This window comes from Spodoptera frugiperda, chromosome 23 (assembly GCF_023101765.2).
Source record: "Spodoptera frugiperda isolate SF20-4 chromosome 23, AGI-APGP_CSIRO_Sfru_2.0, whole genome shotgun sequence".
Taxonomy (NCBI): Eukaryota; Metazoa; Arthropoda; class Insecta; order Lepidoptera; family Noctuidae; genus Spodoptera; species Spodoptera frugiperda.
The window spans coordinates 4,246,491-4,261,387 of NC_064234.1; the positions used below are offsets into that span (position 1 = coordinate 4,246,491).

The window sequence follows — 14,897 nt, forward strand, 5'->3', positions numbered from 1 at the left end:
TTTACAGGCGTGACTTGATAACTACGTGTACTTCAATTTGTTGATTCTACAGTCTATCTATTCTCTAATCTATATGGGTAAAGTTCCTAGGTTATTTGTTTTATACTTTTTCGCCATGTCACTTCATTTTAGAATCCAAATATGTCATAAATCTCTAAAGTTTTTGTGGCGAAAGACAGATAGTAAATTCCTTCATATTTCTGCAACTTAGATGTAATCCCTAAACCCGATGCCACCAGAGCTACGGACTACCTTAAGGGTTTATCGGGGCTCCGACTCAAAAGCAGGAACAAGGTGATTTTTAGACAGTAAGAGTCTGACACTCACTCTTGCCTCGCCCAAGGCGGGAGAAGTCATTGAATGATTTTCCTTCCTTAAAAAAATCCCCATACCAAATGTGAGGATTATAGCAAATCTCACCTCTAAGAAGACCTTTGTTGAGAAATTATTGTCTTCTGATGGGTAATTAAAGCGACTAAATATTTTACCTGTAATAAAATCTAAAAAAAATAGAGATGATGTAATCATTTACTGTTACACAGTAAATAAAAGCTGTTCCTGCTGAGCTTCATTTTAGTCACATTAAGAGACTTAGCAACTAAACACGTGGGTGTTACAATGGGCCAATGGGCAGCGTGTTATAAATTATCTTGTAGAATAAAAATGTATGTTTGTTCAGTCACGCTATTCACATATTAACAGTATTACCAATTTGAAAAAGTAATTTATGTGTATAGCTATAGAAATAATCTATTGAATTTATCCTTGTTACTAGGTATAGTTGTTATTCCTGGCTAAGCTGACATCGTCTATCGAGGTTACCTTGTACCTTGTGCACTACCTAAAGGTTGATTGGGACATAATGCCCAAGGCATTTCGTCCGTCATTGTAGATTTTTTGTATTAAGTTCATGAAATAAAATAAATATATCACTATACAACCTCCTAACCATTTCCAGATAAAAAAATCAAACTATAAATCTAACGAAAGAGAAACAAAACGATAAGTAAAGAAATTAACATCAATACGTACACGTTATAACACCCCTTTCTAAATAATCCGTAAGTTAAACCTAAAAATAAATGCTTCACAGTTTACCAAGTCCTTACAAAGCAAACACCCTCTACAATATTAGCTGAAAGCAAACGTAACACGATAATGGAAAATCGAAATCCAAATGTAGTTTTACGAGCCGATTATTATAGTCATAAAGACTTTTTCGCAAGGCCTAACGTGAGGTTAGTGTTAAATCTCTTTACGTAACTAATGTGTAATTCGTGAAAGTAGGCACGCCTACGCTTTAATATGGCAGGCTAATTTCTCACCTAATCTTGATATAGAAATTAACATTTCATGCATGCTCGTCGGTTAAAGGTACCTACTTTTAATTTGACCCTCCTTTAATATATCGCCAATCTGGTCTCTATATGTCCGTCTAGGGTGCCGTCTACCGACTACCCCATTCATATCCACCTAGTATATTTCTTTCGTAAATCTGTTTTCATCTATCCTTTCTGCATGTCCAAACCATCGTAACATTCCTAGATTAATGATTGTTGCTGAAGCGAAGGAGGCATGTAAGAATGGTAGTAGCAATTGGCGTTCCATTGTCTCTGCTAACCCCCCATCGAAGACACGCTTGCTCAAGGTGTATAGCTGATTTCGAACTTAGTATAAAAAGTACAGGTTTCCTCACGATATTCTCCTTCACCATATGTCAGTGGAGTCTAAATAATCTAAGAAAGTACATATAACTCGGTATTTCACATTGGTTTCAAGTGCCAGGTTTCAAACTCGACGAGCCATTTAACCTATTCTTATGTGAATACTAAAACTTGTGTACTACTAAACTCAATCTAAAACGTTACTTAATAAAAATCATATTACAATAACCATTGATTGATTTGGTATACTGTTTTGAATGCACGGCAACACTTTTCCTGTTTTTCATCCCCGTACTGTAAATCGAAAAATCATTATAATGTTATGGTAGGTAGCCATTTTCCCCAATAATTATACTCGTGGGTACTTCCCATTCAAAGCAATGCTTTTGGTAATGACATTGTTAGATACTTTTAGAGGCACATTAAACCATACAAAGGAAGTATTGAGCGTTATTAACAAAGTACTGACACAAATATAAACTGCACAAGCATATTAATATCAAAACAATGTTATAGTTCTAAGACAAAGTCATTAAAGCGATAACTATGATCTTAAAATTTGTGAACGTCGCCGCGGTTTACTTGGCGCCGACTCACAGTCATAAAATTAATCACCCATTCTCCCATTCAATATCATTGATATGAAAGGACCTTTGAAGGCTGACATCGCATTCTCCCTCTGTCCCTTTGTTATAATGAACCAAAAGATTATTGCATATCTTGTGATTTCTCTAACAAAATCTGAAGGATATTTTTTGCGCTGACAAAAGTTTGATAATAAAAGGGCGTACTATTATTTTACGACTATTACTTTGCCCTTTATTATTCCATTGCATAACTTCAATTGTTTCAGCCCCATTTAATAGTAAAACTAGCGAAGTATCTGATGAATGCCACTGTTTACCCCACTAGTACTTGGTGTTTTTAACATTTTCTACGCAACAACACGGACATCAAAATAAATGCCTTATTAAGGACAAAATGACTTCAATTATTTCGGAAGCCGTACAAAAAATAATACCTGCGATTCAATATTTTCCCCAAAATACATTCAAGATTGATAAACAAAACAAAACAGTAGAACGCAATAAGAGATCTGCGCAAAAATGTACACAAACATCAATAAAAAACATTAACACGATCAAAAAAAACATATTTATTTCATTTGAACGACATTTCAAAAGCATCAAAGACCATTAATATTCTTTCATTTATTGTGAAAAAAAACTGCTTATCATTGCGTGTTTTCAAATTAACACCATTTCATATTTCACTTTGATGCCGTTAAAGAAATTAATCAACACCTATTCCGTTAATGGGACACGTCCATGTTTATCTGTCATAATTATTTTTATATGATAGCAGTAAAACCTGGGTCCGTACAGCGTACTCCGTAGTTACCTAATGTTTGTACTGTTTTTACCTTGAGTATGACGTTAATCTCGTGACCTTTTCAGTTGATTATAAGGGCTGATGGAACCGCCGTCGATTAAGCTTCTGTTAGCTTAACTAACACATTATTTACACATTCCATATAGAAGATATGTCAAATTATCTAATAGTTGGACTAGTCGATAATACTTTATTGGTTTATTGTAACCAGATGTGGAGAAAGAACGCCCTATTTTTAAGGTAGGAAAATCATCCAATGATTTTTCACGCCATGGGAGAAGCGACAGGGAATGTCAGACTCTTACTGACTAAAAACCACCCTGTTCCTTCTCCTACTTTGAACCGGAGCCCCGATAACCTGATACGTTTTCCGCGGCTCTAGATCGAGGCCATAGAGTCACAAAACCTGCAAGATTTCAGACTGAACTATTTTATTTTATATACCTACTTACAAAATCTTTAAATAGCTAATTCGTCACATTTCTTCCTATTCGCGTATGATATAGTTTATAGACTGTTACTCACTGGCTACTAGAATAATACTGACCTGTGATTAATAAATTATGACTGTTGCATACAAATATAGACACTTCAGCCAAGATACTTTACATACAGAACATCTGTCTTCTTGGCACTGGATTATTGCAGTCCCTATATCTATTAAAATATAGTTCGAATCACGTGTCAGAACACTGCAACACCAAAAGCTTTGGAAAATTGAAAATCTCAGCTATCAGACAAATGGGCACGTTTTATTTACTAAGCTACAGTTTATTCAATACAGAAACAGTATCAAGTTCAATGGAAACGCTTGTCATATTTCATCCAATATTAATATGCAAGAGATATGTATGTACTATGTCACAAAAACTTATTACGAATATTATATGTCAAAGACCAATTTTTCTTATTGCTGTTGGCTGTTTTCCAAGTGGGTTGAGGTCATTGCGTGTTACCAAGCTGAATGTCATGATTTTAGGCGGAGCGAGTAATCCTGGCTCCCTTCCCCTTAGTACGAGTTTGCTTTACGAAAACGATATTGGTTAGTTCATTCGCGCCGGCCAATCAGAGCGCCGAACGCACTCTCGTTTCGTTTTCGTTCAACGTAAAGTAAACTCGTACTAAGAGTGTTGGTGTAAGTACTCTTTATTATATTCATTCATGTTATTTGGTCCTTATTTACTTAAAGTATTTAGAACTAATAAACTATAGTTCCTTTCAAAATAAAAGGAAAATTCTTCTTCATTATATAAGTTTTCCTATTTATCGTAAATATTGACTACAGTTATTGCCTATTCACTGAACGAAAACGACATCGATATCATTTATAACCTCTATTTTAATAAAACGACGTAGAATGTAAAGATGTCGCCATTAGCTACCTTTTTCTATCACTCGAACATGCCGCGGCAATTTGTATCTTTTTTTCGCGCCTTTTCTTTGCCCCTGACAGTGACAGCTACTCATCTTTCAACCTCATTATAGTAGATGGCGTTGCCGTAGCTTCACAAGATTAACACCCTGTTTCTGAGAAGGTATTGTAAGTCAAGGCCAACAATTTAAATTAAATGGCGGTCGCTATAGACAGAACCAATCAAACAGTTGTGTGTGTGTGTGTGTGTGTGTGTGTGTGTGTGTGTGTGTGTGTGTGTGTGTGTGTGTGAATTTATCACTTTAATCAATATTGTTATGAAGGTAAGGTCTTCCTCTTTATTGCCTTATCTTTGCCAAATAGTAGAATAACAAGACAGCATATTATGAGTTTATGCATATCTTTGTTTACCAGAATTTGTGCTAATAAAGCTAGAGCAGTAATGTTAATTTGGTAAAATACCACACTACCATGTCTTGTTTTCGAGATATTTTCCTTTATCCATTGCCATAAAAGCCAAGATTTGATTATACCGTATTTAGATACTAAACTCCTCCGAGTTTAGTTGCGGACTGCCTAGTGCCTACCGGGTTACCAAGGCTCCGGCTCGAAAAGCAGGAGCAGGAACAGGGGGTTTTTTAGTCAGTAAGTTTTGGTCCTCTAAGAAGCCTCACCCACAGCACGCCTGTTACAGCACATCCCTATTTAGTATGTGTGTTATATGACATTAAATATATGACCTACCTTAAAACTGTTTAGTATTAGTTGCTAACCAAAAACAATAATAAATTTCCTAGTAGTGTAGTGGTTTATTCACCCCGTAATATGTACGTAATGTAAGTAATAACATAACTGGATATCTATTATGCACTTGCGTTGCAGAAAAACACTATGTATGGATTTGTGGCTAATAGATATCAAATATGTACAAAACCAAAGACGTATGTGCACATGATGCATACAGTATTATTGTGGTTACTTTCCTTATAATTGTTCCTATTTTTATTTATATTGTTTTACTGATTACTTTTTACAGGAGACTTTTTATTTCACTTATACTTATATATTTCTATATTTTATTTTACAGGAGAGTTCAGACTTCAGCTGATAGATTAAATAAGACTAAAAGAGACGTGCTACACGTTTCAGCTACATTCGTGGATAAATCATTTATTTAATGCACTTGGCTTTCTTATTTAGTTAGTTCATTGAATTGAAAGTCTTTTATAAAACGAGTCTTGTGGTCTTTATTTTGATATAGGAAATAATATTGCACTTATTTAGCTACCATCACCATGTTTGGGCGGGAGAAGTCATTGGATGATTTTACCCCCTTAGAAAAACAGTTTTATTGAACGTTTGTTAATTAAAAAGGTGGTTATATATTCGTATTATACGCATTTTATAATGAAAATGATACGGATTTTCATAAAAACATATTAGTTTTTTTTTAAATCATCTTTTAGAAATGGAGAGACAAAGAAAAGATTCTATACCCGAATGGTTTGAGCAAACCATAGTACCTATATAATACTAACTACGTGTTCAACTCGGGTCGCACCCGTCTCAAACCTAATATATTCTTGTTCATAAAAAGATTGAAATTGATTTAGTGGCTTACATTCCTGAATTCAGAATAATATAAAAGCAGATAGGGAAAATCTGGTGTGGTGATAGGAAAAAAATGTCGTGATGGCTCAGAGGTTTAAAACGCCCCTTTCGCATGCACGAGGGTGCGAATTCGAAACCTACCTCTGACAAACGATGAAGGAAAACATCGTGAGGAAACCTGGCCTTAAAATTTATAACTATACGTTTGAAATAGCCAACGCGCATTAAGCATGCGGGGTGATCAATGGTCAAACCTTCTCCGTATGAGAATAGGCCTTTCAGTAGTGGCCACATATAAGCTGTTAATGTAATGTATGTATATATGTAAAAAGGATAGGAAAAAATCCTTTTTTGGTTTAGTATGTGCACCGCCTTTTCGATGTAAGTACATAATCACGATCGTAGGTGAAACCTTCGTGCCTTTTCAATAGGTTAGGGACGAGAATACATGTCCACCTCTCTTTGGGACAAAATCTGTGCTTGATTGTACTTACCTAATGCCATTCTTATTTTACAACCTTTGATTCAACTTGCATTGTATGCATGTACGTATGTATGTATGTATCTATGAATATAAATATTTGTGTGAATCGTATCCTGCAACTAATATTTGAAGGAGATATTTTCATATTAATATTCATTTATTTGCTTTCCACATTTGTATGTACAAAGATGTTTTTGTCTTACAGGTAAAAGTAACAATTTACTCAGCTGAAATTTTGAATACACTTTTGTTTGCATGACCATAAATTTATGCTTAACTGAATAAGAACTTTTTTTTAACAATTATTTTTTTATTTAGTATTTCTATTGATACTCTGCTGACCCAACAATTCCATAATAAGTAGTTACGTGACCACGAGGTACTGAGAAACATCTTGTCACAGATTTACGCTAATTGGAAGTGGCTAATTAAGAAACACGAGGACAGTTTAGCTATAACTGTCACTTGTAGAGACCGCCATTTTCTTTAGCTTCCGTTAAATAAACCCCAGTAACAAGATAACGAATAAACTAAATTAGAAAGGGTTCCTAATTAATGGAGGACTAAAGTTTACGTTCATTGCTAATAGATGGCGGTGTTTTTCATTCTGTGTTGTCATTTATTTAGTAAACGCCCGAATATTCAATTGCTACTCAATTTTAAGTTGTACTTAAATATCGTGCCATCTCTGTCATTTTGTAAAGTATTTGTAGTGACAGATATATTTTTCATCACATAATTTCGTCGTGACAAACTTTTAGACGATTCTTATGCATGAGGTACGCCAATGAAACTTGATATTCAATAACTAAACGACATGAATACGGAATATTGTTTGAAAATAATGGAAATAATAAATATGTTTGCATTGGTCTCTTTCGTATTCATTCCTATCTAACTACAAAACTGTATAATTCACACTTTATTTATTTATTATTATATTGCACAATGCACAGACTTATACGACCAGTACATAACCCTGTAAGGGCGTAGCAATTTTATTACAGTTACCTAATTTATTAATGTAAAACGTTTTCATTTCAGTAAAAACGTCAACTTCCACCTGATATTTCCAGAAAACTCCCGATGAATCATCACACAAAAAAATAATCATTAACCATGGATTAACTTTATCGAACGATTACAAGCAGACTTGTCGTATCTAAACACGTCATAGATAAATACGTCGAGCTATATTACCAGTATAAACTGACCGTCGAATGTGGGGAAAGATCATAGGAAGCGAGGCCATGATAAATTGGCTGTATAGCTTAATGTGAAGCTATGTAGGTATACTACCGAACCTTGCCCCCGTTGGAAATCAAAGGCTTTATCAATATATGGATTATGGTGGCTCGGACAGATTGTATGACGATGGACAATTAATGATGTTAGAACAATGATGGTTACATGTACCAATGACGTCATTTCGAGCACGCCATGATAATCGATATTAGGCAACGTCCCAACTCCGGCTTACTACAAGTACTATCTGTTTCACGCGTCTGCTGTGGACACTGACTCATGAAACACGGTGTGCTAGTAAATAAACAATGCTCTTGACTAAACACAAGGGATTATTAACACGATAATTCCATGGTTTTCTACGAAGTGCTTTTTTAATATGTCAACATGATTGTTTTTAGGTAAATGATTTGATAAGATACGTGGTCAATTCATGGTTTGTGGCGTTTTTATTTTAAATGCAACCAGTTTTCGGCTTCGTCGTATTCTATTTTCAAACTTCGCCAGACTTGTTCCCACAAAACATGTTTTCTATATTCGAATGTAAGGAAAACAGCATTTTTCATTTATTCATTATTGTGATTCATTAAGTATCTATGAGTGTTATTTTTGTATTACAGGTGATGAGGGAGGGTCTATCAGGATCAGCCTCTGCTCTCTAACACTGAACATAAGGGGCTTATGTAATAGCTAAGCTGTGAAACAATGTGGCCGTTTCCACTAATACTGAGCTGTAGCTGTAGCTGTACGAGGAAGATGCGTAGCTCGAGTATGCGATGTATCGATCGTAGAGAAACCATTCATATCACATATCCATAGCACGCATTTTTCCATATAAAAACAGTTTAGCTGAGTCCGTTTCAACAAGTGCTAAGTTATGTGTACCAATGAATATGATTGATGGAAGCCAAACGTAGCATAGCACATCTCTGGTAGAAAAGTCCCTTAGTCAAATAAATAATGCTAATTTAATTGCTGTTACAATAGCTCATAAACCATTTTCCCGCATTAACCGCAAATTAACAATTACTTTTACATAAATACATTTTAATTGTCATTTCTATTGTCATTAATTGAACTCTTGGAACATTTTCCTATTTAAGTACGTACAACGTCACATCTTTTATCCCCAAAGAAGTAGGCAGAAGTGCATATTACGGCATTAAGAACAAGGATAAAACTAAATTTATGTCAACAACAAAAATAAAATTACCACTAATGGTTTCCCAATTAAGTGTTTTATATTTGCTAAGAATATAATATTAGAATTTGTTTTCAATTTCATACTTCAATGACTAATACGTACTTCGACTCAAAAGGCGCTCTTTTGTCTCTTTTTAGTGGTCTAGAAAAACTGTGATAGAGACGTAATTTGATTCAAACATCGATATCAAAGGAATGACACTTCAATCACAAATTTTCTAGCGAAAAAGTTGATCAATAAGGCTCTTGTTGACTAGACTAGACATCTATCTGGTACCAATTCGAACTTTTGCCGTATAAAAAAGTAAGAGTGACATGAATCTAATGTATTGAAACTAAAAACACAGAATTTTATACAAAACAGTTACAATAGCAAGGTTGAAATACGAAGTTTTATACTAAACAGTCACACTTGTAAGGAACTCAACGAAACAGAAGATGACTTTGAAAAGATTTAAGAGTAATTTCAAACAAGTCGAGTGTGAAATAACGGATATGTTTCGACGGAACAATAAATCTATTGAGTGTTCTATATAACATAAAGGCAAGGGCCGCCACGAGTATACGAAAATAGTATTGAGAATGAGAAATACTCAGCGCTTCTTATACGTACGGTACACCTGAGAATGTATCTATTAAATTAGTAAGGTACGAGAAACTCTCGAAACAAGAGAAAACTTATTATTTTCGAAGGAAAATGTAACTTATCACCTTTTCTATTATGAGGGGCTGTAATTGGAAGTAATCTTGTTTTCATATTCCAGGCACATACGCCCTGGGCTCCGGAGCAGGGCTCAGTGCCCCTTACAGGTGTTGAAGGTGGCCACCTTCAACCCACCGGGGTGTTTTAGTGAGGTAAACATCCCGCACTCCCTAGTCTTTTATCCCCAAAAAGCTAGGCAACCTGAAGGTTTCCTCTCCGTCATTAAAAAAAGGCACAATCACCCTTCCTATTAAGTCTTTCCTAATCGCAAGGATTCTACGTCACACAACAAATTATTTGACAAACAACCAAGAATAAAAAGAAAATTAAAAAAAAACAACATAACTATTGTCTATGCCCATACGTATTTAATTTCCCGCCATAGAATTTACCCGCGCAACGAATGTCAAAACAAAATGGCTTCAATATGTTTATAGCATCGACTCGTGTGCTCCGATATTTATTTATTTCTTCCATTGCATCTGGTTCAATGAATCTTAATACTTTTTGTTACGTAATGCTAAACAGATCGCATTGTTTATTTATCCATGATTTATGTTACGTTACAATACTTGAAAAAAGTTTGCGGTGAGGATAGTAGGTAAAGGTAAGGAGTGTTTTTTTTATTTTAGTCGGAATCAGAATCAAATAATAATATTCTAGGTCAGAGTGAATAGGTACTTTCTAAGTCTGTGTGCTGCATCTTCGCTTCACTATTCTGGCAGTAAACGGGTTGGTGGCCAAACGCAGACTTATCAACGCTAAAAAAAATAGTCCCTCTTAGCGTAGGTAAAATTACCAACACAATAAATAGTAACAGGCACAAGTACATCGATTTGTTCCTTAAATTGTCAAATTTTAATTACCTAAGCCCTATTTTACTAATAGTCGTAACACTCGTAAATAAAACATTTATGTTAAAAAAATGCAGTCGTGTTAATGCAATTGTTATACAATGCGTTATGCCCAAAGCCTTTGTTAAAATCTCTCTCAATTAAGATGTTATCGTTATATCCGCATATAACAAAAATCTCGTCACTCTTGTATTTCCTACAACACAAAGAAATAATATTTGTTTGAACTGACTATTTATCTAGAAATGTAAGTAGCTAACAATTGCTCGTGAATACTCGTGATATATCAAGGAAGCGGATTTTCGCTGTATCTCCAACCGATTTATTTGTACAGTGTAAATAATGGCGTCTATTAATTCAAGTTCACGTACACAAAGAAATGATACATCTATATTATTGTAGTTTTTCAATATTCAGCAACCACTTAAATATGTTGCTTTTGAAATGAACCATGCGGACTAGTTAGTAAAGGTTTTAGAAAACTTTACTTTTTATCGTAAGCCATTTGGATGGATACCAAACTACTTTGTGGACTATTTTTTAATCTGGGAAAATATAATGCTCCCGTGAGATTGCAGAATACGTCAACAGTAGATAATAAGACTATTTTATGATTCACTTAATATCTATTTTTGCTTTCTCAACAAAAATAATTAGGACGGGCATACAGACGACCTAATTTCGTATTGAAAAAAAAGACATCAAGGGAAATCCAATAACCGGCGCTAAATCATAGGATCTCATATTACTTGTTATTTTTATGCAACATGAACCATCATTGGACACCGACATGTGCCTAGAAATATTTCAGTTTTACAGCTGCGAATTTATCAATAAAATATGCGCGGATATTTTTAACAGATTGTAATAAATATTATTTGAACTTTAAAAACCAAAAAAAAAACTTTGTTAATAACTTGTATGAAACAAATAGCTTTGTAAATAGCTGCTATTAAATTATATTATTTGTTTACTTTCAAGAAAACCAATGTAAGTTGTTGACCTTACCACAAAATATGATAAATCGCGACCACAATAGTCCTTTCCACTTTGCAGGGACTTTTTCTATAAGCAAGTTAACTAATAAATGGTAACATTCTTTGTCCTTGATGCTGAACCAAACATCGTTATCAATAGCTATAATTACATGTTGATGTAGTTACATCGACTATACGTTAATCTTATTTAATCTATCTTATTTTTTCGAATAGTCTGGCGGAGTAATTTACAACACTACTAGTTTATTTACTTTGTTAAAAGAAAGTATAAACTATCGGATGGTTGTAATTTATTGAATATTTTTTAGTTTACCAATTTTTATTTTAATGCCCGTCTTGTAGAATATTTTAAAATATTGAACACGTATTTTATTTTGTTACAGAAAGACATACTTTCGAAAATATATGGATTTGAAATATCGCATGTTATGTATTGTTATCCTTTACGACAAAAAAAATCATAAATTTAAGGACGGACTATATAGATTTTGCAATACTTCTTGATACAACTATCAAAGAATTCATATATCGATGTTTCCTGCACATAATACAATAGGTACGAGTAGGTATTGTTCGCAACAACAGAATCAATTATCCAGTGATTAGTTTTACTCTTCCGGAGGACGACTGTTATGTTTCTGTACATTGGATTCCTTTGAAGATGTTTTGAAGAAATAATATCCGTATTAATTGGTCAAAATAAAGCTCCCGCCACGGTTACGCAGTTCTGACTAATGCCTTGTTCGCACTACGCTAGTATTTTAGTCGAGTAGCAAGTATTTAGTAGCTCTCTCTCGCTTCGATTTTGGATCAGAAGCGGGAAGAAGCTACTATGTACTCGCTACTGGACTAAAATACTAGCGTAGTGCGAACTAGCCATAAGAGAAATAAGGAATAATTTATGCACATAGATTTATCAACAAGTCGTTTACGTTTTGTATATTTTAATATTAATATTGATATCAACATGTGTAACCTAACATTGACATGTAATAATTAGATGTATCAATTCACTTGTCTTTCTTGTAAGAGCAAGCAAAAAAGTCATTAGAACCGCTCGTTGCCCGCTCCCGCGCCGCTCCCGCGCCGCTGTTTTCGAATACATGTAATAAAAATACATCTATAACGCATAATAAAAATTACATTTAGGTAAGTAGGTAGCTAAGCAGGTTAAGCTTTAGAAAAGTCATCTATGAGAGCATAAACTATTATTGTTTTTTGTATAAAAATAGGGAAATAAATTAGTAAACAGCCCTAAAAGTGTTTATTATTTATTGGGAGTTAAATATAACACAATCGGTAACCTACACGCTCTTAAACTAATCATAAGACAGGCACTTGGCAGGATAATTCACTGAGTTACACGCAAACAGGATCTACTGCTTATTCTTAAGTACAAAAATCATAGGTTCTATGTGCGATATGAAGTCATACATAAACACTACTTGATATATAACAGGACTAACCGCACTCAGAGTCATTTAATAGTCACTTAAACCAGTCCTTAGCAATTGTTTTCCGAACAAAATCGTTACTAAGGAATAGTTTAAGTAATCATTGTCAAATGTCTCTGAGTGCGGCAGTTATTAGTTAAACATTATACTTACTACTACACACAATGCTCATTATCTTACTCGAATAATAGGGGACATTGATCACAATACAGAGATACATTGGCTTATCACATTTATTAGTTACATACAAGTATAGCAGGCCGTAAGAAGCAGCTGATAAACATCAATTAGTACCACAACATGGCCACATCAATAATTAGAACAATACCCCTGAACACGCAGCTCATTAAGTGGAGCCTCTTCCTTCACAGTCTCTTTCTCTTTCTTCCTACAAAAACACGCACAGCACAAGTATATAGCGATGATGGTTCCTAACAGAGTGGGCAACCAAATGTACGTGGGGACACCAGACTGCCTCACAGTGTTCGCGTATTCCTTCAACAGCGCACAAGGAACATGATTCCTCTCTTTATGCATCGTCAAATTATGCCATAGCACGCACTCCTGCTCATTTGTCACTTGTAACGCCGGTCCATTGTCCTTCAAAAATGGCTTCACATCTATCTTCGACGACGATATATCAACCTGACGACTATCATTACCTTTAGCAACCGTTGATTCTACGAACGAAGATATCATAAAACATGGAAACTCTGTCTCCTCAAAATGTGACCTTTCGATGATTTGTAGAGAACACCTTTCTCCGGGCTGAGCGTAGTATTCGTGTGACCGAGCCCAGCCCATGCTGGTGGAACGTCCCAGGTTGTACAAAGACAAACCAGTGAGTATGTCTGCGTACCTGCTGCCGGATTCTTTGTACATGTATACATACGTCGGTGGCATGGGTCTGTACACAGGATACATCTCCGTAGATGAGCAGTGACGACATGTGTACATTACGTGTCTAGGTGGATGGTACGTGTAGTGGGTGTGACTCGCGGTCACATGATGACCGTGCGAGCCGTGGTATGACGAGTGACCATGTGATCCGTATGATCCATGTGATCCATATGATCCGTGCGATCCATGAGACCCTCCATGTCCTCCGTGACCACCTCTTGCGACAACACAAACATTGACAATAAATACGTAAACAAAAACACCGTGGATTATGTCCATGGTAAAGCGTAGAGGGCGGGTCCCGACGCGCGACTGACGCAGCTCGGGAGATGAGGTCGCTTGGCCGCCATGTAGACTTGCTGGCGCCAGTCTGTCGCCCCTCACACATTATACAGGGGTGAAAGTCCGGGAGCAAAATATTTGGATTGAAAGGTTGTAATGAGCCGTCGGGCACGGGTGTTTATTATGTAGGTAACAAACGTGTTAGTTATGTCGTATTACACGACTAATTTGAAGGTGGACATACTATAGCAAGAGAAATTAACGAAGATGAATGGTTGGCATGATCATTATAGTGTTATAAAACAATAAGACATTACGGCCACAGTCGCGAGTGATGAAGACAGAGCTGTGAGTGTAGTTGCGTCCACGCACTCCGCAGCGAGCCGATGACTGGACAATGCGCTCCTCCTACAAAGCGCGCTCTTCCTGCCAGATAACGCGATGAACCATTTCCTGAGCATTGTCGCCGAGACATTGAGATCATATCTTGGATACGAACACCGTTTGAGGTACTCTGTACCTATACAACACTAATGTGATCCGTCTAGTTTCTTTGTGAAGGTGTTAGAGAGAGGTAATGGCATTATTTTTATATTATTGAGACAGCCACGATTGCGACACTGACCCATCATACTCCATGCTTGTACAGACCGAAGTGATTATAAAATTGTTCTATTAAAATCAACCGTGATTCCGTCGCCAACTATGATGTCCATGTTCCTCTCTTCCGTATTA

General features: G+C 35.6%; 1 protein-coding gene across 1 annotated transcript; it reads right to left on the minus strand.

Moving 5' to 3' along the window:
* Positions 1 to 12,781: 12,781 nt before the first annotated feature.
* LOC118267131 (uncharacterized) lies at positions 12,782 to 14,640 on the minus strand. The gene has a single exon (XM_035580937.2). The coding sequence runs from the start codon at positions 14,157 to 14,159 to the stop codon at positions 13,290 to 13,292; it is 870 nt and encodes a 289-aa protein (XP_035436830.1). The 5' UTR covers positions 14,160 to 14,640; the 3' UTR covers positions 12,782 to 13,289.
* Between the last annotated feature and the right edge of the window lie 257 nt (positions 14,641 to 14,897).